The sequence below is a fragment of the Canis aureus genome, chromosome 27, assembly GCF_053574225.1.
Source record: "Canis aureus isolate CA01 chromosome 27, VMU_Caureus_v.1.0, whole genome shotgun sequence".
NCBI classification, from domain to species: Eukaryota; Metazoa; Chordata; class Mammalia; order Carnivora; family Canidae; genus Canis; species Canis aureus.
Genome location: NC_135637.1, coordinates 12,497,706 through 12,522,159, shown reverse-complemented (window position 1 = coordinate 12,522,159; position 24,454 = coordinate 12,497,706). Strand labels below are relative to the sequence as shown.

Genomic DNA, 24,454 nt, shown 5'->3' with positions numbered 1-24,454 from the left:
GAGGCTTCACAGAGTCATCTATATATAAGTTGGTTTGTCAGGGAGGCTGGAAGGGCATTCTGGGTATAGGAACCAAGCTGGCAGTGTCAACATAAATCTTCCCCAGAAGACTGCCCAGGACCAGGCATAGACTAGGTACTCTCTAGGCACCAGGAGGGGAGGAGGCACCTGTGAAATGGGGAATGGGCCAGAGCAGTCAAACTTTGATTTGGCAGGCCTCAGCCCATTATCTCCAGGACTCCAGGAGGTAGACCAGGGGTCTGCTGCACTGATATGATAGCCCTTAGGCCAAATTTGGCCCACCACTTGTTTTGTCTATAAAGTTTTATTGGAACACAGTCACACTCACTCACTTACTTATGTTCTATGGCTTTTTTCCACACAAAGTTGAGTAGCTATGATAGGAAATGTGTGGCCTGCAAAGCCTGAAATATTTACTCTCTGGCCCTTTACAAAAAAAAAAAAAAGATTATCTTGCTGACCTTTGAGGTCAATCTCTACCTTAATTCCTTAGGCAAGTATCTCTTCCCCTCTTCTCTGCTTAATTCCCCACCCCCCAAAGCCTTTCTTACCAGCTGAAATACCATATATTTAACATTTATTGGTGACAGTTAGCCTTTCCCTCTAGAAGGTCAGGGATTTTTATGTTTTGCCCCTGACAATGTCACCAGTGCGTATGACAGTGCCTGGCTCAATGAACACCCAAGAGCTTTCACATGCGTATTTGCTCTTCCCCATGGAGACCTGCTACCTTACCTGCCAAAGGTAACCACCATGCTGAATTTTGTTCATCATTCTCTTGCTTTTAAACATTTTTATCATATGTATATCTGAACTATATTTTTAGCTCTCCCAGTTTCTTGACTTGCCTCATTTGATGCTGAGACAATGCTGTGTTCACCACATCTGTTTCCCTCCCCTCTTGGGCATATAGTCAGGCTACCCTTCTCAGGCTCCTTTGCAGCCAGGTGTGGCCATATGATTGAGTTTTGGTCAATGGGGTGTGGCTGGAAGTGATGTTGCTGCTTCTAAGCCTGGACCCATAAACCTCAGTATCCCCCACATTTTTTCTCTGCCTGTTGGCCAGTTTTAACAGTCACTGTCACACTGTATGTCATGTGCCCAAAATGGCAGGATTGCCACAGCTTGGGTGCATAAGTGACTGCAGGGAGCATGCCCTGCAACTTCCCACTCCTTAAATATATTAAGCTTCTGGGATTTGGGGTTGGTTTGTTTCAGCAGTGGTGTACCATAACCTGTCCTACATCTAAAATGATAAAGTCGAGTTCCTTACCCCCACCTCTCCAAAGGTGGCCAAGATTGGCTGCTAGAGATCCACAGCCCATTTGTTTACTACAGATGTCCTGCGAAGGCCTTATAAGTACCTTTGGGGCCAAGGAGCTCGGGGTGCCTCTTCCAGGAAGTGTGGATGTCTCGTCGCGGCTGCCCGCTGGGGTCGAAGCTGGAGGACTGCAGTCTGTCGTCTAGGCTGCGCGTCGCTTCAAACACAGGCACGGGGTCTGCACACACGGAGAGAGGAGCACAAGAGCGGTGGGGGCCCTAGGTGCTGAGGGCTGCCCAGGCTGAGGCTGCAGGGCCTGGTGGGTCCCTCTGCAGGGGCTGGAGGGAATCATTCACAAGAGCCTTCTAGAGTTGCTCTGATGGCTTAGAGAACAACATGGAATTTCTGCTTTATGAGGGAACAGCCTTCTTTAGGAACCCGTTCAGGGGAGCATGTGCCATCCCCATGGGTGTGGATGTCTTGCCTACCCGGGAATAATAATCACAATAATAACTGTCACAACAATGGCATTTTCTGGATTCTATGGTGCCATCTGTGGTGGCCATGAGACTGTGTCTTGTATGTCTCCAACCATAGGAGGTGTCACTAAACAAAGACCTTGTTTTGAAATCCACTGCTCCGAGGCCAGCCCGCCCCTGGCCTTCCCAGACAGGCCTGCAGGCAGTAGCTGGGGAAGTGACAGACTCCCGAGAGACACAGGACTGCTCTAGGGACCAATGACGTCCCCAAGGCCTCCCCAGCAGTCTACAGATGGCCCAGACTAAGTCGTCTGGATGCTTCTACCAGTTCCTTGCCTCTCATTCCTCTGAGGTCTCTCCCACCCCCCTCCGTATTTTCCTTGCCCCATGTTTCCTCAGTTCTATGTATCTAATCCTCCTTCGGGTGCTTCTCAATGGACCTGGACCAATACCCCGTTATTTGCTATGTGGGTGGTCAATTTTTTTAAAAAATATTTTATTTATTTATTTGAGAGAGAGAACATGAGGGAGAAGCAGACTCCCCACTGAGCAGGGAGCCTGACATGGGGCTCGATCCGAGGACCCTGGGATCATGACCTGATCTGAAGGCAGATGTTCAACCAACTGAGCCACCGAGGCGCCCCCATGTGTGGCTGATTAGATAATGGCTTTTCTGGGGGATGAAATACATTCCTGAATGTAAAATACCTCCCAATTTCTCAACAGCTAAAAGATGAGGAATGTGAAGGTCCTTCCACCTGGAATTCTGTCTCCCCTCCCCATCATCTAGTAAGTGCTTCCTCTTCCTTCTTATCTAGATTCCGGCAGTTCTTCCTGGTGACTTTCCCCAACTCTCCACCATGGGCAGGTACTAAGGATACCTGGATGATGCCAGAGGTTGGTATGACCTCTTCTAGGTTACAAAGATGCTCATTGGAATGGGTTCCATCCCCTGGAGGCTGGCTTGGATTCAATTCCTTTTCACAGATGAGGAAACCAGCTCAGAGAAGCCAAGTGATTTATTGAAGGCTGGAGGTGAGGTTCAGGTCTGGATCTCTTTCTCACATGCCACAAAGGCTTCCTGTCCCAGAGGTGTAGACACTTTCACCCCAACAGCCCAGGTGGGTGTTCATGGGGGCCCCGGAAGACCAGGGCCTCCTTGCTCAAGACTAAGGGCTCTGGGTCTGTCTGGTCCACAGTCCTTTCAAATGCACTGGAGCCCTCTCTTCCTGGTCCCTCTCCTGGAGTCTCTTGCCACCATCCACTTGGTGACTGCGGTCTGCTGGGGGACAGATGGATTGAGAGCATGGATCTTGGGTCCTGGTCTAATCTATACTTGCTTTTCAGGATTGCTGTGTGACTCTGGCAAGCAACTCTTACCTCTCTGTACCTAACCATAAAAGTACCAACCTCAGAGGTCTGGGATGAGGATCCACACACAAAAAGTGCCTGGCGTTTGGTCACTTTGGAACAAATGGAAGCCCAGGCTATTCCTTTCGAGCTCCAGTCCCTGGCTTTCTCTGAGTTCCTCAAATGCACCTTCCTACCCTGGAGCCTTTGTATGGGCAAGAGCCACTGCCAGGAACACCCTGTCCTCTCTTCTAACTTCTTTCAGCTAGTTAATGCTTAATCATCTTTCATATTGCAACTCAAATGCCACTTCTTCCAGGAAGCCTGCCTTGACTAGCCAGTCATTCCTCTGATTTGGGTCTCCCAGCTGCTGGCACCTTTCCTTTACAGCACTCATTGTACTTAGAATTTTCATTGATTGGCAAGTCTACCTAATTAACACCCACTGGACTGCAAACTCCACAAGGCAGGGCTGGGATTGCATCTGTTTTTGCTCCCTATCGGACCCTTTGTGGGTGAATGAAGTTCTACATACAACCTGACGCAATAAACATCTGCTGATGGAAGAAATGGGCCAGTGCCTACATACACAGGAGCCTTCAGGTCCGGCTGGAACAAGGTCGCCTCTGCTTTTTATCCCTCTCCTCCTGTCTGTTTGTTTAGGTGGTGGGAGGCTCTGACAATGGGCGTTTGTGCCGAGGTAAGCAGGTGCACGGGAACGCTGCCGTCTTTCCACTGTCAGCACTCCCCCCACGCCCCGTCATTAGGCAGGGCCTGCTCAGCAGGGTATGCCATTATGTCTCCCCGGGCTGATGTAATTATACATTGACATAATTAACCCAGCAAGCGCATTAGGCAGGCCAGCTAAAAATTCATCTATAATTATTTGTTGTGTGCATGCTAATGAGTCCATCTGCACTGCCTTTGTACAACACGGACAAATTAATTTACAAGTCTGGATTTTTTAATAAGTTCAAGGAAACGCTTCCTATTGTGTCCTGGTTTTTCAGAAAGGAAGAGAAAGGCCACGAGCACTTGCTGGGGTCAGGGAAGTTAGATAAACATGGGAGGGTGCAGCTCAGAGTGGGCCATCGAGGGCTCATTCTGGTTCCAAGTAGGTGGAAAAGATCCAGCTTATGGCTTCGGGACTGGCTGGCCAAGAGCCCATCTAAGCCAAGTGATTACACTTGGGTGATAAAGGGTATCATCCATCCCAGTTCCAGGGACTGATGCTTCACTCTGCTCTGAGCCCCGTGGGCTACTTCTTGCTGCCCAGTGCACTCTGGCTAGGGGGCCTCTGGAGAGGCTGAAGGAGCAGGGCTGGCTGGATCCCCTGCTCGATACATGTTCAGTGACACCAAGCCTCCCGTTTTATGCCTTGGTTTGCTGGCACAGGATAGAACATAGTGGTTAAGCTCACAGAAGCTGAAGCCCAGGTATGGATCCAAATGCTAAGGAGCCATGAGCCTCGTTTTCCTGCTAATACAGTGGGAGAAGTACAATTGTTTCTAATTCCCAGGAATTATTATTGGGAAGCTTATTGGAAAATAGGGCCGAGTATGTAGAGTGTGGTTGTGATACCTGGATGAGAGAAGGTAGATAGAGATTTGCACGGTGCTGGGTGCATAGCTGGGATTGGGAAGTGTGATAAGGCTGCCATCACCTGAGGGGAGGCAGCATACCTGGTCTTGTGGTGACCTGGAGTCCAGCTGTCTGCTTCGTGATGATCTGTGCTGTCTTGGGACCAGATATGGTCTCATATATTCTCATCAGTCCCCAGGAGATCCAGAATCCAATAATCCTGCTTTGAACTCTGGGACCCAAATATTCCAGCATGGAACGTGCTCTTGGAGAGGGGCTTAGAGGGTCCAACACTCCCTACCTCAGGGCACAGAGGGGGAAAAGTGGGGTCTTGTGACTTCCCTGAAGTCTATTAATAAGTTGGCAAGACAGGTCCCTGGGCCTCTTCTTCCCATATTTCCTTCCTGGTTCCCTGATTTGAGGGAGAAAGTGGCAGGTATTCAGGTAACTTGGCCAAAGTCAGGCTGTGACAAAATCTAACAACTAAAGCACTTTACCTGAGTTAGGATTCCTACCATCCTCACCACAGCAGTATGAGGTAGGTACTGTTGTGTTCCTATTTATAGGTGGGGAAACTGAGGCATAAGGGGAAGAATGAAGTCATTTACCCAAGGTGAGGCCCGGGAAGGTCAATGTTGCTATTCTCCATCTTCCAGACAAGAAAATGAAGGCCCAGAGAAGAGATGCCATGTGCTGAAGGTCATCTACTCAAAAGTGGCAGAGGTGGGATTCGAACATAGGGTGCCAGGTGATTCTTTGCAGGAAGCCAAGCTGCCTAGAGGCAGGGCGTGGGAATTTTTTTTTACTATTAGGCCAGAAGCATGAGACTGACGGTTCTGTTCTTGGCCTTGCTGTTGGCTTGCTGTGCGGCTGTAGACAAAGCACTAGACCTCTCTGGGCTCTTGGTCCAAATTCCTATTACATGTATATCAACACTAGATGTCAGTAAGATAGGGCTGGAGTCCTGCCAAAGTGAGTGTTTTTGGCCCTGGGCCTATCCCTTAGAGCTGGGATGCTTGGCAGAAAAATTATATTAAACACCTTCACAGGTTAGCTTGACACAAGAGGTGCGAATGTTGTGAATTCCTAAACCACCCTCAGACAAAGGGAGAGGAGGCTGGGCTGGGAGGGTCAATTCCCTGCTGTGACGTCTACAGAGAAAGTTGCTCAAGCTCTGTGTGTCCCTGTTCCTCCATCAGTAAAATGGGCACAATGGGACATACTGCATGGGTGGTACAGGGAGTCCATGGGCATGCTGAGCCTCATAACGGTTCCTGGCACCCAGCAGACTCTGAGTGAGTGTCGCCCTTATGGCTATGACTTGTGGCAGCCATGGAAACCTCCTGCAAGAAGTCAGTGGCACACCACATGCTTCCCATGTAGGGTAGTGTCAGCTCAGAGGCCATGCTTGCCTGGGGCTGCTCCTAGCCCAACTTAGCTTGGTAGAGGTTGTAGAGCTGGGCCATTCCTGATGATGCGGGACAAGCAACCCCCGTATCATGGGCTGAACTGTGTCTCTCCAAATGCATGTGTGAAAGCCCGAAGCCCCTGATGTGGTTGTGTTTGGACACAGGGCCTCTGAAGAGGTAATTAAGGTGAAGTGAGGACACAGGTTAAGGTTCTAATCCCATAGGACCGGTGTCCTTCTATGAGGAGGAAGACACCACAGCTCGCTCTCTCCCTGCACGTGCACAGAGGAAAGGCCACATGAAGACAGCACAGGCAGCCATCTGCAAGCTGGGCGGAGAGTTCTCATCAGAAACCAGCCCTGCTGGCACCTTGGTCTTGGACTTCAACCTCCACCACTATGAGAAAGAAATTTCTGATGTGTAGGCCACCTGGTCTGTGGTATTGTTAGAACAGCCTGAGCAGCCTGGGACCCTTTGCTCGGGTATGTCACCCTCGCAGGGACTTTCTCAGAGCTGTACTGAAGTCTGAGGGTCCTCCCACCAAAGATTCTTCCTCCCCTCACCTCTAGGCTCGGACCAGCATTGTCATCTAAAGGCTCTCCCTGCCTCTTCCTCTCCCTCTCCTTCATCCTTCATGGGCATTTCTCCCAAAAAACCTCTTGCTTGTCTAATACCATCTTGGCATCTGTCTGCTTCCATAGGACCAAAACCAACACATGACTCCTCTTTCTCCTCTTGGACTCAGTTTTCCCATCTGTAAAATGGGGACAGCCATAGTGTCTCCCCTTGGAGCTGCTACTAGGATCCAGAATCTGTGGATGTGAAACCCATGGTGTGGTGCTGGCACTTTCTAGTGAGGAGTCTGGAGTGGGCAGAGCTCACAGGGGGCCTACAAATCCATGTACAGGCTTCGCTCAGCACGTTTGTTGAACACCTGCGGGGGCCACGGTGGCGCCTTGTCTGTGTGGAACTGACATCCCAGTCAGGTGATACAGATGATACGGGATTTGTCCTAAGGGCAGTGGGAAGTGCCTTGTTCTATTTTGCCTTTTGCAAAGGCTCTTCAGGTTGTTGTGTGAAAAATGTGCTGTAGAGGGAGCCAGAGGGGAGGCTACTGGGGCTGTCCAAGCAAGCGCTGGGGGGTCAGGGAGGTAGCAGAAGCGGAGACAGTGCTCAGATTGCAGAGGCAGACCCGAAGAACTGATGGGGCATGGTGTCTAAGGTGAATAGTGTTCCCCCAAATTCAGTCCATCCAGAACTTTGGAACTTGATCATATTTAGATACAGGGTCTTTGCAGAAGATCAAGTTAAGATGAGGTAAACCGGATCGGGGTTGGCTAATCCAATGACTGGTGTCGTTGAGAAAAGGAGATGGCACAGAGAGACACACAGAGATGTCCCTGCAAAGATGGAGGTGGAGATTCAAGTGATGCGTCTGCCACAAAGGATGGCTGGCCACCCCCAGAGGTGGGAGAAAGTACTGGAACAGTTCTCCCTTGGAGTTTCCAGAAGGAACCAACCCTGCCAACACTTCGATTTTGGACTTCCGGCCTGAACTGAGAAACTGAGAAAATAAATTTCTATGGTTTCAAACTACCTAGTATTTTTTTTTTAATTTTTATTTATTTATGATAGTCACAGAGAGAGAGAGAGAGAGAGAGGCAGAGACACAGGCCGAGGGAGAAGCAGGCTCCATGCACCGGGAGCCCGACGCGGGACTCGATCCCGGGTCTCCAGGATCGCGCCCTGGGCCAAAGGCAGGCGCCAAACCGCTGCGCCACCCAGGGATCCCCAAACTACCTAGTTTATGGTAATTTGATATGGCAGCCTCAGAAAACTAATACACCATATTCTGGAGGACACGAGTCCACAGCTCTATTGACAGAGCTGTGCTTTCCCCCATTCGCTCCATGCCTCCCTCCTAGCTTCTGGTGTTGCTGGCAATCCTTGGTGTTCCTTGGCTTGTAGTTTCTTGGCTTTGGCTTTATTATCATATGGACTTCTCTGTGTGTCTCTCTCCTCTTCTTCTAAGGACACCAGCATACTGAATTAGGGCCCACCTGATGACTTTTTATCCTGATTAAATCTGTAAAGACCCTCTTTCTAGGGGGATCCCTGGATGGCTAAGTGGTTTGGTGCCTGCCTTTGGCCCAGGGCGTGGCCCTGGAGTCTCAGGATCAAGTCCCACATCAGGCTAGCCTGTTTCTCCCTCTGCCTGTGTCTCTGCCTCTCTCTCTCTCTGAATGAATAAATAAAATCTTTTTTTTTTTTAAAGACCCTCTTTCTAAATAAAGATACCAGAGGTTAGGACATTCATGGGTACCAGAGATTAGGACCTCCATATATCTTTCTGGGGCACACAATTCAAACCATACCATGTGATAACTGTGTGGATACCAACTGTGAGAGAGGCAGGGCTGAGGAGCTGCCAAGACTCCAAGTCCCACAGGAACAAAGTCCTCACTCAAGTCTAATTTACTTCCCTCCTGCTGCACCCATCTCACCTGGCATCCAGGCAACAGGCCTGTTGTGTAAGAGAAAGCAACAGGTCCTGGGCTCTCACTCTCCTGCATTTTTTTCTTCTGCAACTACTGAGGCATCAGACCATGTGTTGAGTAGGGTCCCTGCTCTGAAAAGTACACAGCAATGATGGTCTCTTACTTCCCCAGGCATTTTCAACCCTTTATTTCCTCCCCGTTGGTGCAGTGTGGGAATTCTTAGATTTTACAGTATGTGGGAAACCCATTTCTTCTCACTTCCCCTATTTGGGAGAAATCCATGGAGCCCTGAGCTACACTGCCAGGGGCCGAGTTAGGGAGGAACAACATTACTAGCATCCAGACCACTGGAAGATTTGCCAAATCACACGTAGGTAAAATGTTCAGCTGTGGTGGCTGGCAAATCCAAGTGTTTCCTGCTTACTTTGTCCAACAGCATTATTTGATCCATCAGCTAAATGTCACTGGCTGCTCTTACAAATACAAATTGAAAGAGAGAGAAGTGACAACAGATCTTTAAAATGTTTGGAAGAGGTTTTGCAGAGAACCTGACAGTCACAGGGATGGGGGGCATCTTGTGTAGTTCTTTAGGCTTCCCTTTCCCTGTGGGGCCCTGCTCTGGCCTTTCACATAGTAGGTGCTCAGTAAACATGGATCGTGTTAAGCTTCTAAGTCTGATCATTTCTTACAGCAACAATAGGAAGCAAATAAGACCCTCATACTGTCATTTATTCATCAGTACCTTTTTACTGAGCACCTACTATGTGCCAGACACCATTACTTCAGCTGCCAAATATTTTCTGAGCATCTGCTGTGTGCTAGGGAGATGAAGGTAGAGGCCTCAGAGGTAGAGCAGTGAAAAGGAATTTCTGCCTTCCTGGAGTTGACATTCTAGAGAGGAGAGATGGATAAAGGACAAATAAACAAAGGGCAGTAAGGGGGTAGGGAAGAAGAAGAACACAGGGTCAGGGCAGAGAGTGTCCTGGCATGTGTGGTGTGGGGAGCAGAATGCTGCTACTGGAAGCAGGCTGGTCAAGGAAGGCTTCTTGGAGGAGGTGACATTGGAACAGAGCCTTGAAGGAGACGAGGGAGCCAGTAGGGGGAGAGAGAGAAGAATCTAGACATAGGTAGCACCAGGAGGAACAGCCCCCATCAGACCAAGAAACAGTGGTGGACCCTTGTGGCCAGCTGCCCACCACCTGCCCCAGTTACTGTCCCCAAAACACAACTTGGCTCAATCTTCACAATCAACCTATTTTACAGATGAGAATGTGGGGCTGAAAGAGGCTGGCAATGTCTGGGCAATTCTGGTGCCAGCTTCACCTCCCTTCCCTATAGGCTGGTCTGGGTGCTGCTGCTGAGGGGGAAGTTGGGTTCAGAGCAGGCTCTGGCCCTCTAAACACTAGTTTTTGGTCTTCATTCTCAAAACTCCAGCTACCATCAATCCTGGAGCAGGTGGGGCACCCACATCTGGGAAGCTAGGGTATGGGATAGAGAAGACTCTCATCCAGTGTCCTGAGCCAAAAGCTCTGGGCAACTTACATTTTTTCACTCCCACCCCAACATATGCTTGATACTCTGCATATATTCACATCTCATTTAATCATCAAAACAATTAAATCATGTGAGAGATGGTTATAGCCTCATCTTCCAGATGAGAAAACTGAGGCCTAGCAAAGGAAAGCCATTTGTTTAAGGTCACCAACCTAGAAAAAGGCAGACCTGGTTTGAACCCAGTATAGCCCAAATGCCAGACCCTGGCATACTCACTTCACAACTTCTGCTGTATCCACCTGCCCCTAAAAGATTACCAACTTGACATTTGTCCTTACATGACTTCACTTAAAAATATTTTAAAGGAATATTTTGTTACATTATTGTAAACAGATAATTGGGATCCTGTATCATAAATAGAAGATGCTTTAAATTATAAAAAATAGGGGGCGCCTGGGTGGCTCAGTTGGTTAAATATCTGCTTTTGGCTCAGGTCATGATCTTGGGGTCCTGGGATCGAGCCCTACTTGGGGCTCCCTGCTCAGCGGGAAGTCTGCTTCTTCCTCTCCCTCTGCCCTCTCCCCTCCTTGTGCTCTCTCTCAAATAAATAAATAAAATCTTTAAAAAACCCCATAAAAATAAACACAAAGAGGGAATGCGTGGCTGGCTCAGTTGGAAACGCATGCAACTCTGGACCTCGGGGTTGTGAGTTCAAGCCCCATGTTTGGTGAAAATTAATGTTATTAAATTCTAGTTAGACTCTGTTGCTACCCAAAAAACTGTAAGCTTGAGGCTGGCTGGCTCTCCCTTGGCTAAAAAGGGAGACTCACAGGTATTCTATAGGTGTTTAAGATACTCTAGCTCCTTCCTGAAACTTTATCTAGAAGTAAATAGAAAGAGGACACCTGGCACACAATGTGTTCCAAGTTTCAGTGTTGTGCCAGGGTAGGGCGAGGCTGTTTCCTACGTCAGGTGCCCCCCTCCTTGGGGGAAAATGCTGGGTCCCACCAAGCCCCCACTCTCCAAAGTGACCCATGTCCCCACTCTGGTGTCTGGCAAGCCTCCTATCCTGTTGTCAGGAGTAGTGACACAGAACATCCCTACAACTCCTCGTCCGGAGCCGGGGAGCCCGCGGTTCTGCTGGGCGCAGCACTTCCATCGGAGACCTTTCAGCCAAGACACACAGCTGCCCAGGGCTGTGAGCAGGACTCCTCACTTCACTCCTGACAGACAGTCAGTATGCAGAGGAGGGCAGTGGCAGTGGGAATCAAATGGCCTTAGATCCAACCCGAATGAAAAACCCCCAAACGGGATCCCACATCAGAAATGTTTGACGACAGCAAATCTTTTGGATTAATCAAGTACGCCGGCAGACACAGAAGATCTAACATGAACCATCCGAGGTGGCAGGTACTGACGGGAGTGCAGGGAGGGGAAGAGTGTCAAGAAGCAGAGTGCCTTTGTCTTACAGCCATCAACCTGCTCTTTATGCATAAACTGCTTAATAAAATGACTAATTCATTTTGGTTACATTGGATCTAACCCCTTAGAGAGTACTGCCAACGGAAATGTAATATATTAATACCACGCCAGGCTTTACAAAGGCCCTGTCTGAGGAGACGGGTAAAACATTATCTATTCCATCTTCCACCACTAGCTGATGCTGTTGGTGTTTTTTCAGAAAGTATCTATGGGGTTGGGGCGGGGAGCCGGGGAGCTAGGAAAAGCTGTCTCATTCCTCCCACTGTGTCCATCTGAAGGAAAGTGGCATTCAGAGCTTTTTTAGGAAAGCTAGAGCCGTGAAGGCTGTCCGAGAGGCTGTTTAGAAACACATATATGCAGAAGTATGCGTGCGCCCCTCCAAAATATCTTTGAGACAGAAGCCTTCTCCCATCTGGGCCCAGGCTCCGGGCGCCTGCATGGGTGGGAGGCTCGGGCTATTGACAGCATCATCGAGACTAACTCTGATCTTTTAATCTTAACTTTTTGATAGCAGATGGGGTGTGGGGCCCTTACACACAGCGTGAGCCATGTGTCCGCCCACCCGCTCTTCTCTCCATTGCCAGGGCCGGCTGCTCTGGGGGTATTCTGGCTTCAGTAGAGGCAGAGGGGCCGGAGAAGGTCTTCCTTCTTGGCACGGGATGGTGGTGGCACTACAACAACACCAACATAGCTGCAGTGACTATTTGCTGAGCACTTACTAGGTGCTAGACACTCAGAAGGACTTTTCCATCCTTTACCATGATCACTCCTTTCAGAGGTACCAGGAGGTAAGTGTGCTTTTCCAGAACAGGAAACAGGCTGAGAGGTAGAACCAGTCACTCAGAGTCACCCAGCCAGGGAGCACCAGAACCAGGATTCAAAGTCATTCCATTTTAGTAAAAATAAAGTTCCATATACTGAGTTTCACAGAAAGTTCCAGGCAATCAGGGACAGTGTATGTGTTTCTGTTTGTTTGTTTGTTTTTGTTTTTTTGCACCCACCTCCACCCAGTAACAGTGTGTTTTGCTAAAATTCATGCTCCTGGTGGTGAGCGGAGCGTTCGGAGGACAGGAGTTGCTCAGTATTTGTCTAATGAATTGCATGGGGATACTACTCCATACCAAGCACCATGCTAAATGTTCTCCATTCTCACTGCATCCACCCGATTGATTTATAATTAGGTAAGATTATCATCCTATTTTAGAAATGGAGAAACTGAGAAGCGGCAAAGTGAAGTATGATATGGGAAGGCACAATGGCAGAAGGGGGACTTGCCCTACTCTGTAGTAGGGTCTTTTGGCCTGGAGTCCTGCTAGTGTTCCTTCCAGCTTCACTCTGCTCCTTGAATTTCAAGCTCTGTGACCGTTTCCCCTCAACCAAAGTACCAGGCTTTGGAGCCCTGGGCCGGGAGAAGGAGGAGTTCTTGGCTAGTGGGGGTTAACTAGTTTCTCTTCTGGGTAACACACCTGCATTTCATTTCACCCAAGGGCTCATCTTCTTAGTCTAGAACCTCTCAACTGGCAACAAAGCCCCTCAGATGTTTGTCATTCTTTTTGGAAGCCCAACCTCCCATGGTTTTGTCCAATTCCTTGTAATTTTTAAATTAAGCCTGCATGTAGGTTAGGGGCTGGGGGTCAAGATTCAGGCTTTACCATCTCTCTGCTGTGTGACCTTGGGCAAGTGACTTGATCTCTCTGAGCCTATATTTTCTCAGCTGCACAGAAGGACAGCTTGTCTACCATCAAGGGGGCTGTGGGGATCATGAACTCACTTCTGGGAAAGGGCCAAGTGCACTGCCTGTCACATGAGAAGCACCCCCACAAACAGCCCCACGAGGATGGTGGCTTATGCTTTAGAACCAAGTACAAAGGCTGCCTTCTCTGAAGCACCCCCTCTGGCTGTCTAGCCTTGGAGTCCTTTTTCTGCTCGGTGTTCTGGCCATCTGTCTTTGGGTCATGTTGTCCTTGCCGGATGCAGAGTCTCTGAGGGCAGAGGAAGGCTCAAGCTTGCCTTCCCAAGGGGCTCAGCTCTAAGCAGGTGCTCAGAATGAACTGATGAAAAGTCACCATTAACATGCCTGTCTTTCCTTCTAAAAAGCAACAGCTGTGCATTGAGCAACTACTGGGTACCAGCATCATGTCAGATGCTTTCATTTAATCTTCCTCCAGCCCTTAGCCACCACGATTAGTGAAAATGAGACAAATGGCTGCAGTGAGAGAGCACTTCTGTAGGGGACGTGGCAAGGGTCAATGGTGGGGTAATACCTTCTAAAGTTAACTACCATCTTTGGGAAAATCTGGCCTTGTTTCCTACAGGATCCACTAAGCAGAGGCATATTCAGGGAGAAAGGGACGGAAGTGAGAGCAAACAGAAACCCGGGTTTCTCACCACACTAAAATCCTCTTTTCTGTATTTGTGAAGGTGGCTTATCCACTAGATGGCAGTAGAACTAGTCATTTGGGACAAACGCAAAGCTAAATGCTTAACCTCCCTCACTACTTCCATCAACATATACTTAAGATGGTTCAAAGATTCATATTTTTAAAAACTAGGGTCACAAAGTACTAAAAAGTCCCTACGACTTTCAAGAAATAAGGGGTTTTAAAAAATATGACATGAAATCCAGAAGCCATGAAAAGCCAAGTTTTGTTAAGAATTCCTACTTTCTGCAAATATTTTTTGAATGCTTTCTGTGTACCATATACAAGAGATATTATAAACAAAAGGCAAACTAGGGGAGAAGATATGAGACATGTTTACCAGGACAAAGGTTATTCCTAAAATACAATGTCTATAAATCAATAAGGAAGTGATCTCTTTGACAGAAAAAATGGGCTACAGACACGTGAACCAGGGATTCACAAAAGAATATGAGTAGTTCATAACATATGAAAAGATATTTAGTGTAACAATGAGTACAAAATAAATCAACAAGGAGAAAAAAAATTCTTATTCTTTCTAATCACTGATCCTAGGTTTGGGGCCAATGCATGGCTACAATCTGTTTTCCTTCCCAAGGTTTCTTCCTTGTCCTCAGAACTACAGTACAGTACCAATAAGCTGTTTATTCCTGAGCACCCTAAATGCCCAATGTTGGTGAAGGGGTCCAGCAAATTATAGCATAGTCACACAAGAGACCATTATACACGATGAACCAAAGTTACTCAGGATTTTTAATCACACAGGGAAATACGTACGCTCATGTTGGGTAAAAGGAAGGATGATTCAAAATGGCACAAGCAGAATGAACCACCGTTTTGAAAACGTACACAGGGAAAAGATCAGAAAGAAAAACAGTGTTCCCACTGCTTCTCTGGCAGAGTTTTCCTTCCTTCTTTTCACTTTTCTGTATTTTCTGAAGTTGGCAGCATGCATATGTGACTTTTATAACAGGGGAGAAAAAAATTAAGACCCGACACACACATAGGAAAAGTATTTTCCTATTCCAGACTCAGTAACCCGTTGCCTAAACTGCTCATCACCCCATGTCCTCGATAACTGACAGAACCTTGTAAGATCAACAGCAAACACTTGTGATCCATGTAGCTTATACTCTGATGTCAGCTTTGCGATGGGGTGCTGGTTATTAGACCCTGCCAAGTGCTTTTGCACCTAGTTTAGTGAATCTTCATGTCAAATGATGAGTACATTCTATTCTTATACCTCTGCTAAAGACATAGAAATCAGAGCTCAGAGAGGTTGGAGCCCTTGCCCAAGGTCACACAGCTCAAAACCACCAAATGGAGAGTCCTACCCCACTGGGTCTGACTCTGCAGCTTGAGCACCTAAGCTGACCAGCTTTGCCTCCTGAAAGAAGAAGCAAGGAGAGTAATGCCTGTCAGTAGTTGTCATCTCTTGCACTGGATTTTTAAAGACCAAAGTAAAGCAGAAAAAACGTTTTGGGGGCACTCACCTCTCTTCTTATCTCTTCAGCAGTGCTCCTCTGCCTGCCCTCTCACTTGCACTCTCCTTGTTTCCTTTTCTTCTCCTTTTCTTTCTTTCTTTCTTTCTTTCTTTCTTTCTTTCTTTCTTTCTTTCTTTCTTTCTTTCTTTCTTTCTTTTCTTTCTTTCTTTCTTTCTCCTTCTCTCTCTCTCTCTCTCTCTCTCTCTTTCTTTCTTTCTTTTTTTCCCCTTTTACTTTTAACTAATCACTCAGTTAACAAGTTAGCTTTGTGAAGCTTGGGTCGGTACCTAGTGACTGTGAGCGCGATAAAGAAATCAGCCGCCACCGATACAGAAGTCAGAAAGGTTTAAATCAAATCATCCTCCACAACAATGACATTAATTATGCTTTTAACACGTTTTACTGCTTTTTTTTCTCACTTCACGCCACATCTGTGTGAACAATATCCAAAAGATTTACGGTTTTCTTTCGTAATTACAGACATACAGGCTGCACACTTATCAAAATACTTGCTGAGCAATCACGCCATATCGCATTCTCTGCCAAAGATTTGTGTTGGCAGCAGTCATTCAAAACAAAAATGTTGAATCAGGACTTGTGTGGCTTTGGAGGGGGGTGGAAAGTATTTCGACAAATAATTTGCCTGTCAAGAAATATAAAAACAGGAGAGTGTGCATCCTAGCAAATTTTCCAGGAGTGTTATTTTCCTGGAGGGGGTTGGAGCAGAGCGTGTGTGTCCGGGGGGTGGGGGTGGGGGGACAGTGCGCAGGGAAGCTCTGAGCACCAAAAACACATCTGACATTTGGTTCTTGTGTCTGAGGATAAAATTTAATGAGAACAAAAATATGTCTTCCTAATTCCCCTAAGAAATCATTAAAACATTTTGTTATTCTTAAATGTCTCGAAAATGAATTAGAGCCCCTAAAGGGGCCGTTCGAAGGGTATGTCTTCATCAGTTAAGGCTCCTTGTTCTCCAACTCAGTGACAGCTAGGGACGTACATCTCCCCCGCCTCGCCATTTCTGGGGAGCAGAGCTGGAAAATCAGACGTATGGAGTCAGCACCAGACTTGGAATGACCCTTTGGGGAGAGGGGCAGGAGGGCATGAGGACCTTCTGGAAAGCTCTGCACCAGTCTTGGGAACTCTCACAGACCGTGGCTGGAACGCTGGCCGTGGCAGTGAGTTAACGGCCCTATCTCCATAAAGATGAAGGTTTCACAGTGAATCCCAGAATGAATGACTCTCCCTAGCAGGAGCAGGAACCTCTTCTCACCCTCAAGCACTAGGCTTGCTGGAGCTCCCCTAGGTTTGCCACAAGCAGTGATTATTCCAGCGATGATCTAGCCACCTCTGCCACAGTAATGCAAGCTCCCTGAGGGCTGGGCTTGTGTCTGCTGTTTGCAGGCTTACGGCTAGGTTCTCAGTGTCTAGCAAGTGCCAGGCACACAGCAGGCACTTAATAAATGCTATCTGAGTAAATAAACACATGACACGCAGAGGGCTCCAGTTGAAAGAGCACCTTTTCATTCAAATAACCCCTCCCCTTTGCATCTGAGTCTTATTTCTAATTCATTCAACAATTATTAGGTGCTTACTGTGTACCAGGTTCTGGGTATCCAAATTCAGTATGACTCAGTCCCAGGCTTAGAGAATCTCACTTCTAGGGAAGCCAGACACATACATGAAGACAAAAGTAGCTCAGTATCCAATTTATACAAGAAGAGGCTGAGGCTTAGGAGGTAAATTAGTTCATCTGCAGTCACCCAGGGAGTAAGTGGTCCAAGTAGGATTCCAACCTGAGTGGAACCCTGCGCCTGGTAACGCAAGCCAGGTTCAGTGCTGCCCCCTGGTGCTACAAGGGATGTACACTGGGTCCAGAGGAGGATCCTTGTGTGGGGACTCCTAGGAGACATCTTTGGGGTCTCTTATGGGTTACTCTCCAATGTCATTTCTTGCTGAGCCTGTGGGGCCTTAAGGATTGAAAAATGATAGTAAATAAGAGGGCTTATTTTACTAATTTTTTTCCCCCAGATGCCTCTGATGAGAGTAGAGACATAAGCAAAGTACCTGCCACGAGCGGGACCTCTCAGCTACATGCCTGGTGTGGTCCTCAGTGAGGGTGACAACAGCCAGGGCTGCAGACATGGCCATCTCTGCCTCATGCCCAGGGCCATGTTCTCATGGTAGGCATAGAGCCCCAAGGGCTGTACTGTCTGACCCCAGTCATTCTCACTGCCAAAACATCCTCACTGAGGAGACCCACACAGCATGCTGCCCTCTTGGGAGTGAGGAACCAGTGGGCAGGATCAGGGCAAAGAGGATGGAGTCTGCATACCCCTCCTCAGTGGGCTGAATGGTGGCCCCCAAACAGATATGTCCTAATGCCTGGAGTCTGTGAATGTGGCCTTATTTGGGAAAAGGGTCTTTGCAGATGTAATTAAGTTAAGGATTTTTAGAGAAGATCATCCTGGATTATCTGGGTAGGCCCTACATTCAATGACTAGTGCCCTTTTAAGAGAAAAAAGCTTTGGAGATTTGGAACCCAGACATATGGAGGAAGGGCCATGCAAAGACAGAGGTAAAGATTGGGGTGATGTGGCCACAAGGCAAGGAACACCTGGAGCCACAAGAAACTGGAAGGTGTAAGGAAGGACCTTCCCCTCGAGTTTTCAGAGGGAGCACAGCCCTGTAGATACCTCAGTTTCAGATTTCTGGCCTCCAGAACTCTGAGACAATAAATGTCTGTTGTTTGAAGTCCCCAGTTTGTGGTAACTTGTTACAGGAGCTCCAGGAAATAAACAAGGTCTCCTCTGTGCAGCCAAGTTGTGGCACAGAGCAGACGCTCTGGATGTATATGTTCAATGTGCTGAGACATGAGCCCCCAGTGCTCCTGGCTGTGAGACCTCAGGTGTCAGACTTGACCTCTGGGTATGCCAGTGAAGGGGACTGGGGGCCTGTCCTCCCAGGGCTGTAACACACAGAGGGTAGAACCACCTTTATACCAGGGGAGTGCTTTTTAAACTGACATGTTCACAGAGCTCGGGGAGCTTGCCTCTTCCAGTTCCTGGTGGCCTCAGGCATTCCTTGGCTTGTGGCCACATCACTTCAACCTGTGCCTGTCTTCACATGGTCTTCCCTGGGTCTATGTCCTCTCTTCTTCTTACAAGGACACTAGTTATTGGATTTAGGGTCCACCCTGCATCCGGATGGCCTCATCTCGAGATCCTTTAGTAATTACATCTGCAAAGACTCTGCTTCCAAAGAAGATAATATTCCAAGGTGCACGGTGGACAAACATTTTGGGAGAACACAATTCAAGCCACTCTGTTTGCTCAAGACAGATGGAATGAGGGAATTGCCCACCCACAAACACAAAGATTCCACAAATGACTCGACATGGAGTAGAAATGACGTTGACTTCTCCATGGCCTGGCTTAGCTGGGATTTCATTTTCTTCTTCATAATCCCCCAGCCTCAATCATCCAATAGCACTGATTCCTGCGGCTGTGTGGAAGGGCCCAGAAAGGACTGGGAGGCTGCCTAGGTGGAGGGAGTTCGCACAGAGGGTCCCCTCCCAGCCCTACCACTGTTAAATAAATCACTTACACCTCTCTGGGCTCCTTTTCTTTTTGATTCAAAAAATGAGAAGGTGGCAGAGGATGGGCCATTTTGGAAAAGGGAAACTTTTTTACAGAAATGAATCTACATATCTTAGGTGTACAGCTGAATGAATGTTTTCAAACTGTATAATCCACACCAAGATCAAGAAACAGCATCTCCGGCCCCCCGAGGTCCCTCCTGGGAACTACTGCCCCCTCCAAGAGAAACCACTGTCTTGACTTCTAACAGTACAGGTTAATTTTTTTTTTTTAGTCAAGGTGAAATTCTTAGAACCTATAATTTATCATTTTAAAGCGAACAGTTCAGTGGGAGCTGACACATTCATGAAGTTGTGCAACCACCACCTCTATCTATTCCAGAGCATTTTTATCCCCCCAAAAGGAGATCCCGCACCCATTAGCAGTCACTGCCCCCCGGTCCTGCCCCAGCCCCGGGTAACCACCAATCTGATATGTCTTTTTAGATTTGCCTAGTTTGGACATTCCATATAAGTGGAATCTTATACTATGTGACCTCTGTGTCTGGCTTCTTTCACTCCGCATCATGTTTTTGAGGCACATCCGTGTGCAGGTTCAGTGCATCATATTCCATTATACCATATTTTCTTTATCCATCCACTGATGGACATTTGGGTTGTTTTCCCCTTTTGGGCATTGTGAATAGTGCCGGCAGATTATTTTTGCCTGTCTTCATATTTTATGTAAACAGAGTCACATAAGGATGTGTTCTTCTGGGTTGAGGTTAGCTATGCCATGTTGGGGAAACATTTGAAAGCTTTCCTCCAGCACCCTCAGCTGGCAGAGAGCACTGGGCACCATCTGTCCTTTGTGGCAATGGGATGGGGGTTCTGGCAGACAAGACACTTGGCTCCCCAAGAAGGTCCAGGTGGGAGATCTTGCCTGGAGCCCCCCAAAGCTCTCTGGCTAACACTGGAAGGTGGTGGGGGAGGATAGAGGAACTGTGTAGGGACATGTTACATAAGACCGGGTGTGGACCCTCTCACCCCTCAACAACTCCCACCTGTGGAGGGCCCAGCCTTGCCCAAGGGTCTTGGCTTGTCCCTAGATCCCACTGAGGGGAGACCCCTGTTTGATGACCTAACAGCTGGCTGTTCCTTGTTGTTAATTATTCAATTATGGAATCCAAATGTATCTTACCTGGTGCTTCAATTAATTGCTTGTAAACACTCAGGAAAGCTGCCTCGGCCTCCTGACTTCTCTTACTAAGGGCCACCACCTTCGAAGACAAGAGAGAGAGAGTCATATGTAACCATGGCGTCTGAGTCTACAAAGCAATATGCTCATTTTTGATGTGTGCAAACATGGGATGTGGGGAAGGGAAGGGGAAATGAAGGTCAGAAGTATGGAGTTAGAAAGTCCAAGTTCAATTCCTGGCTCCACCATATTCCAGTTGTGTGGCCTTGGGTATGTCATTGGCATACCCTTAGTTTCCTCATCTGGAAAATGGAGGAAAAACAGAACCTACCTCCTGGGCCTCTTAAGGGGGCTGAATGAAGCTGCATGTAAATGCTTAGCACAGCACCTGACACAGAGTAGGTTGCTAGCAGCTATTATTTTTGTTGTTGTTATGAAAGTGTAATTCTAGAGATCCAAATAGGACACATGCTCTGGGGGAAAGTGGGATACATCTGGGGAAGATTTCTTGCCACTGAAAATTAAACAGAAATTGTTCAAGCTCTCATGAGATGTCAAACAGCTCAACCAATGACTGATGGAAACATAAATGGCTGGATAATCCCATGGTGAAGAGCTACCTTCATGCATTTGTTCTCTTGCTCACAGACTTCTTCATTCTGTCAGTGACATTCCATAACATGAGTTTGGCCAAGACATTTCTAGGGCTCAGCACCATCTCGTCCCTCTCTGCCCCTGGCTACGAATTCTGAGCTCTGGCCTCACAGCTGCCTTGATGCTGGCTGCTGGTAGCCAGTCCCTCTGGCATAGTCCTGGGCCTCCCCTACATATGGCTGGAGCGAGCTCCTGGTACCCACAGGCCACTGTCTCTACATCTTCAAGAACACTCTGGGCGGGGTATCTCACTTTGGACTAGAACATCTTTATCTTCCCTGACAGAGATAGATATACCTCTCCCTTTGGTGCCAACTTCTTCAGTGATGAATCTACTGGGAGTATCTACTTGTAAATCTCCCTCCTTCAAAACCAGGCTTTTCTTACCAATCCCAGTGATGCCATTTGGGGGAGTGTCTGTTATCAAATTCCTTCCCTTGATGTGAGCTCTATGAGTGTACTGTCTGGTGCACAGAAGGTGTTCAACACAATCTGTTGAATGAAACAAATCTACGTGGGTTGCCCCAACTCTAGGTCCTGTTTGTGACACCATCCTGGAGAAATGACAGTGGCCAATTCTGAGACAGTTCATTCGTAGAAGTGGCCAGCTAAGGCACAAGCTGGAGCCAGGCCACTTGGGTTCAAATTCCAGCTCCACCACTTACTATCTTTGCGTCCTTCAGCAGACAGATCACTTCAATCCCTGTGCCTCTACTTCCCCTCTGTAAAGTGGAAATAAAAACATCACACTCACCCTTGCTGGAGGATCAAATGATTTAACACATGTATATAGCACTTTGTAAAACTCATGGGATGCATTATGCCCCAATATATGTCACCTCTTGGTATGACTGACCCCTTCCGTCTTGCCTATTATGAGGACAGGTTTTGTCCAGTGCTGGGTGATAAACCTCAGCTGTGCTTATCTGGTGTCCTACGAAGACCACCTGAGAAAGGCTCTGCCTTCACACATAGTACTGCACACTGTGAAGAAGAATTTGAAAACTACAGTAGTTTCTCTACGGCTTCCAAGACGGCAGCCACAAATCACATGTGGCTACCGAGCATGTGAAATGTGGCAAGCACAAATCGAGATGTGCTGTGAGTGCAAAATACACATAAGGTTTCAAAGCCTTAGTACAAGAAAAAAGAACATACAATAGCTCATCAGCATTTTTTGTTATCGATTACATGTTGAAGTGATAACATTTTGGATATGCTGGGTCAAATAGAATCTTTTATTAAAATTCATACCTGTTTCCTTTTACTTGTTTTTTAATGTAGGTACTACAATCTGTAAAAGCTCATCCATGCATCACATTATATTTCTATTGGACAGCACAGCTTGAAGGTTTTATAAAGTCCACAGAGAATTCATTATTTAAGAGAGGTGGAGGAAAATGTATGGTGGATGTTGAGCAAATGATTTTGTAAAGGTCAGTTACAAAAGTTCCTTAAGCTGTCTTATTATTCTGAGAATAGTCTCTGGTCTTTTAAATCCCAGAATGAATAATAGTCTCTCATTCACTCAACAAACATTTCCTGAGCACCTGCTATGTGCTCTGTGGGCTGAGAACTCCTAGATGAATAATGCAGACTCGAACCCTGCCCTTGTGGGACTCTCAGTCCAGTGGGAAGATCAACATCAAAGCAGATTCTCCAGGTAACTCATCAATTACAAGTGCTAAATGCTTTGAAGGAAAAGTGCAAGCGGGCCTTGAGAGAGTATAAGTGGAGGGAGGCTTACCCATTTTGGTGGGTGGAACATTAGGAACTGTCTCCTGGAGAAGGAAAAGGCAATGGTGAACAAAAAGAATGTTCCAGAATCTAGGGAAGGGAAAAATCACCAAGTGTGGGAAGATTTTTGTTCTTGCTGAGATGGATAAGACACAGTTCCTGTTCTGGGGAGTCAGAGCTGAATGGGAGACACAGCTACGTCCAAGATGAACCATAATATAGGAGGAGGTGATGCAAACACTAGAGTGTCTAGAGTAATGTGAGGAGGGAGAAATTAATTCAGGGTTTGGGAGGGCATCCTCGATGGGCCAATAATAATAATAATAATAAAATATTATTATTCAGCATTTACCACGTCCCAGATAATCTTACCATCCATGGTCATCTCTCTCCATGGATACACCAATCATTGAAGGTCGCTGCTTTCATTATTCTCATTACACAGGTAAGGAAACTGAGGTTTGATGACACTGAATAACTTGCCAAATGTTACCCAGTAAGTAAATGGCAGAGTGGGATTCATACCAGGTCTGGGGGTTCAAATTCCTGCTCTGATCCCCTTTCTCCTAGATAGAAAAACCATCCTCGTCAGTGGAGATAGTTGCTTGGACCCCATGTGCTGCCTCATGACATCATCTATGGCTGTACCAGGTCATGGGGCTGCTGTGTTGCTGATCTGGAGCCCAGGAAAAACCATGAGAAATGAAAGCAATTCACCTCCTGATCCCTAGATGGAAAATTATCAAAAATCAGCCAGCAAAGTCTGAATGCTTCATTTTACAGTCATCTATGCTGAGCACATGTGGTGGATGGTGTTTGGTAAAAGGCATAAGAGTGTTCCATTGACTTGGGGTGCCTGGGTGGCTCAGTGGGTTAAGTGCCCGACTCTTGGTTTCAGCTGAGGTCATGATCTCAATATCATGGGACTGAGCTCCATGTCTGGCTCTGTACTCTGTTCAGAGTCTGCTTTGGATTCTTTCTCCTTCCCACTCCCTCTAGCTCACACTCTCTCAAATAAATAAAATCTTAAAAAAAAAAAAAAGAATATTCGACTGATTCCAAAAAGGAACTCTGGGCAGGGGAGGGGCAAGTATCAGAAGATTCCTTTAATGCTTCCCTGTCCCTGCCTATAGTACATTCTGCTTTCTACTCACGGTGCTTATCAATTGGTAAGGGAGTGTTGTTTACCTGTGTGACTGTCTCCTTATGATATTGGTCTGCCTATTAGAGCTACAGTGTCCTATACGGTAGCCACTAGCACATGTGGTCATTGAGCACTTGAATGACTATTCCAAATTCAGATGGGCTGTAAGTGTAAAATATGGGATTTTTAAGGATGTAAAATCCTTAGGATGAAAAAAGGGTTATGAAATATCTCAGTAATTTAAAAAAATGTTTATGAGAGAGAGAGAGAGAGAGAGAGAGAGAGGAAGCAGACTCCCTGCTCAGCAGGTAGCGCTACTCAGGGCTCAATTCCAGGACCCTGAGATCATGATCCAGCCGAAGGCAGACGCTTAATCGACTGAGCCACCCAGGCCCAGGTGCCCCCCTCAGTAATTTTAAATCTAGATTATATGTTAAAATGATAACACTGTGGTCATATTGGGTTCAGTAAAATATATTATTAAAATTAAATTCACCTGTTTCTTTTTACTTTTTAATGTAGCTATTAGAAAAATTTAAATTACATATGTGGCTTACATTGTATTCCTAATGGATAGTGTTGGTCTAAATCAGGGATTGGCAAACTATGGTCCTTAGGCCAAATCTGGACCTTCATTTGTGTAAATAAAGTTTTATTGGAATACA

At 47.0% G+C, this 24,454-nt stretch overlaps 1 protein-coding gene across 20 annotated transcripts in view; it reads right to left on the bottom strand.

Moving 5' to 3' along the window:
- Positions 1 to 24,454, bottom strand: part of CUX2 (cut like homeobox 2) — a 283,562-nt gene that overhangs the window by 41,011 nt on the left and 218,097 nt on the right. For 18 of the 20 annotated variants that reach the window (XM_077875622.1, XM_077875640.1, XM_077875623.1 and 15 more), the window contains 2 exons: positions 20,258 to 20,336; positions 1,386 to 1,520 (listed from right to left, as the gene is read on the bottom strand). In XM_077875622.1, the coding sequence (XP_077731748.1) occupies positions 1,386 to 1,520; positions 20,258 to 20,336 (214 nt within the window). Of the gene's footprint in view, positions 1 to 1,385; positions 1,525 to 20,257; positions 20,337 to 22,655; positions 22,690 to 24,454 lie in introns of those variants that run through there. The other 2 variants (XM_077875638.1, XM_077875639.1) reach the window with 2 other exon arrangements.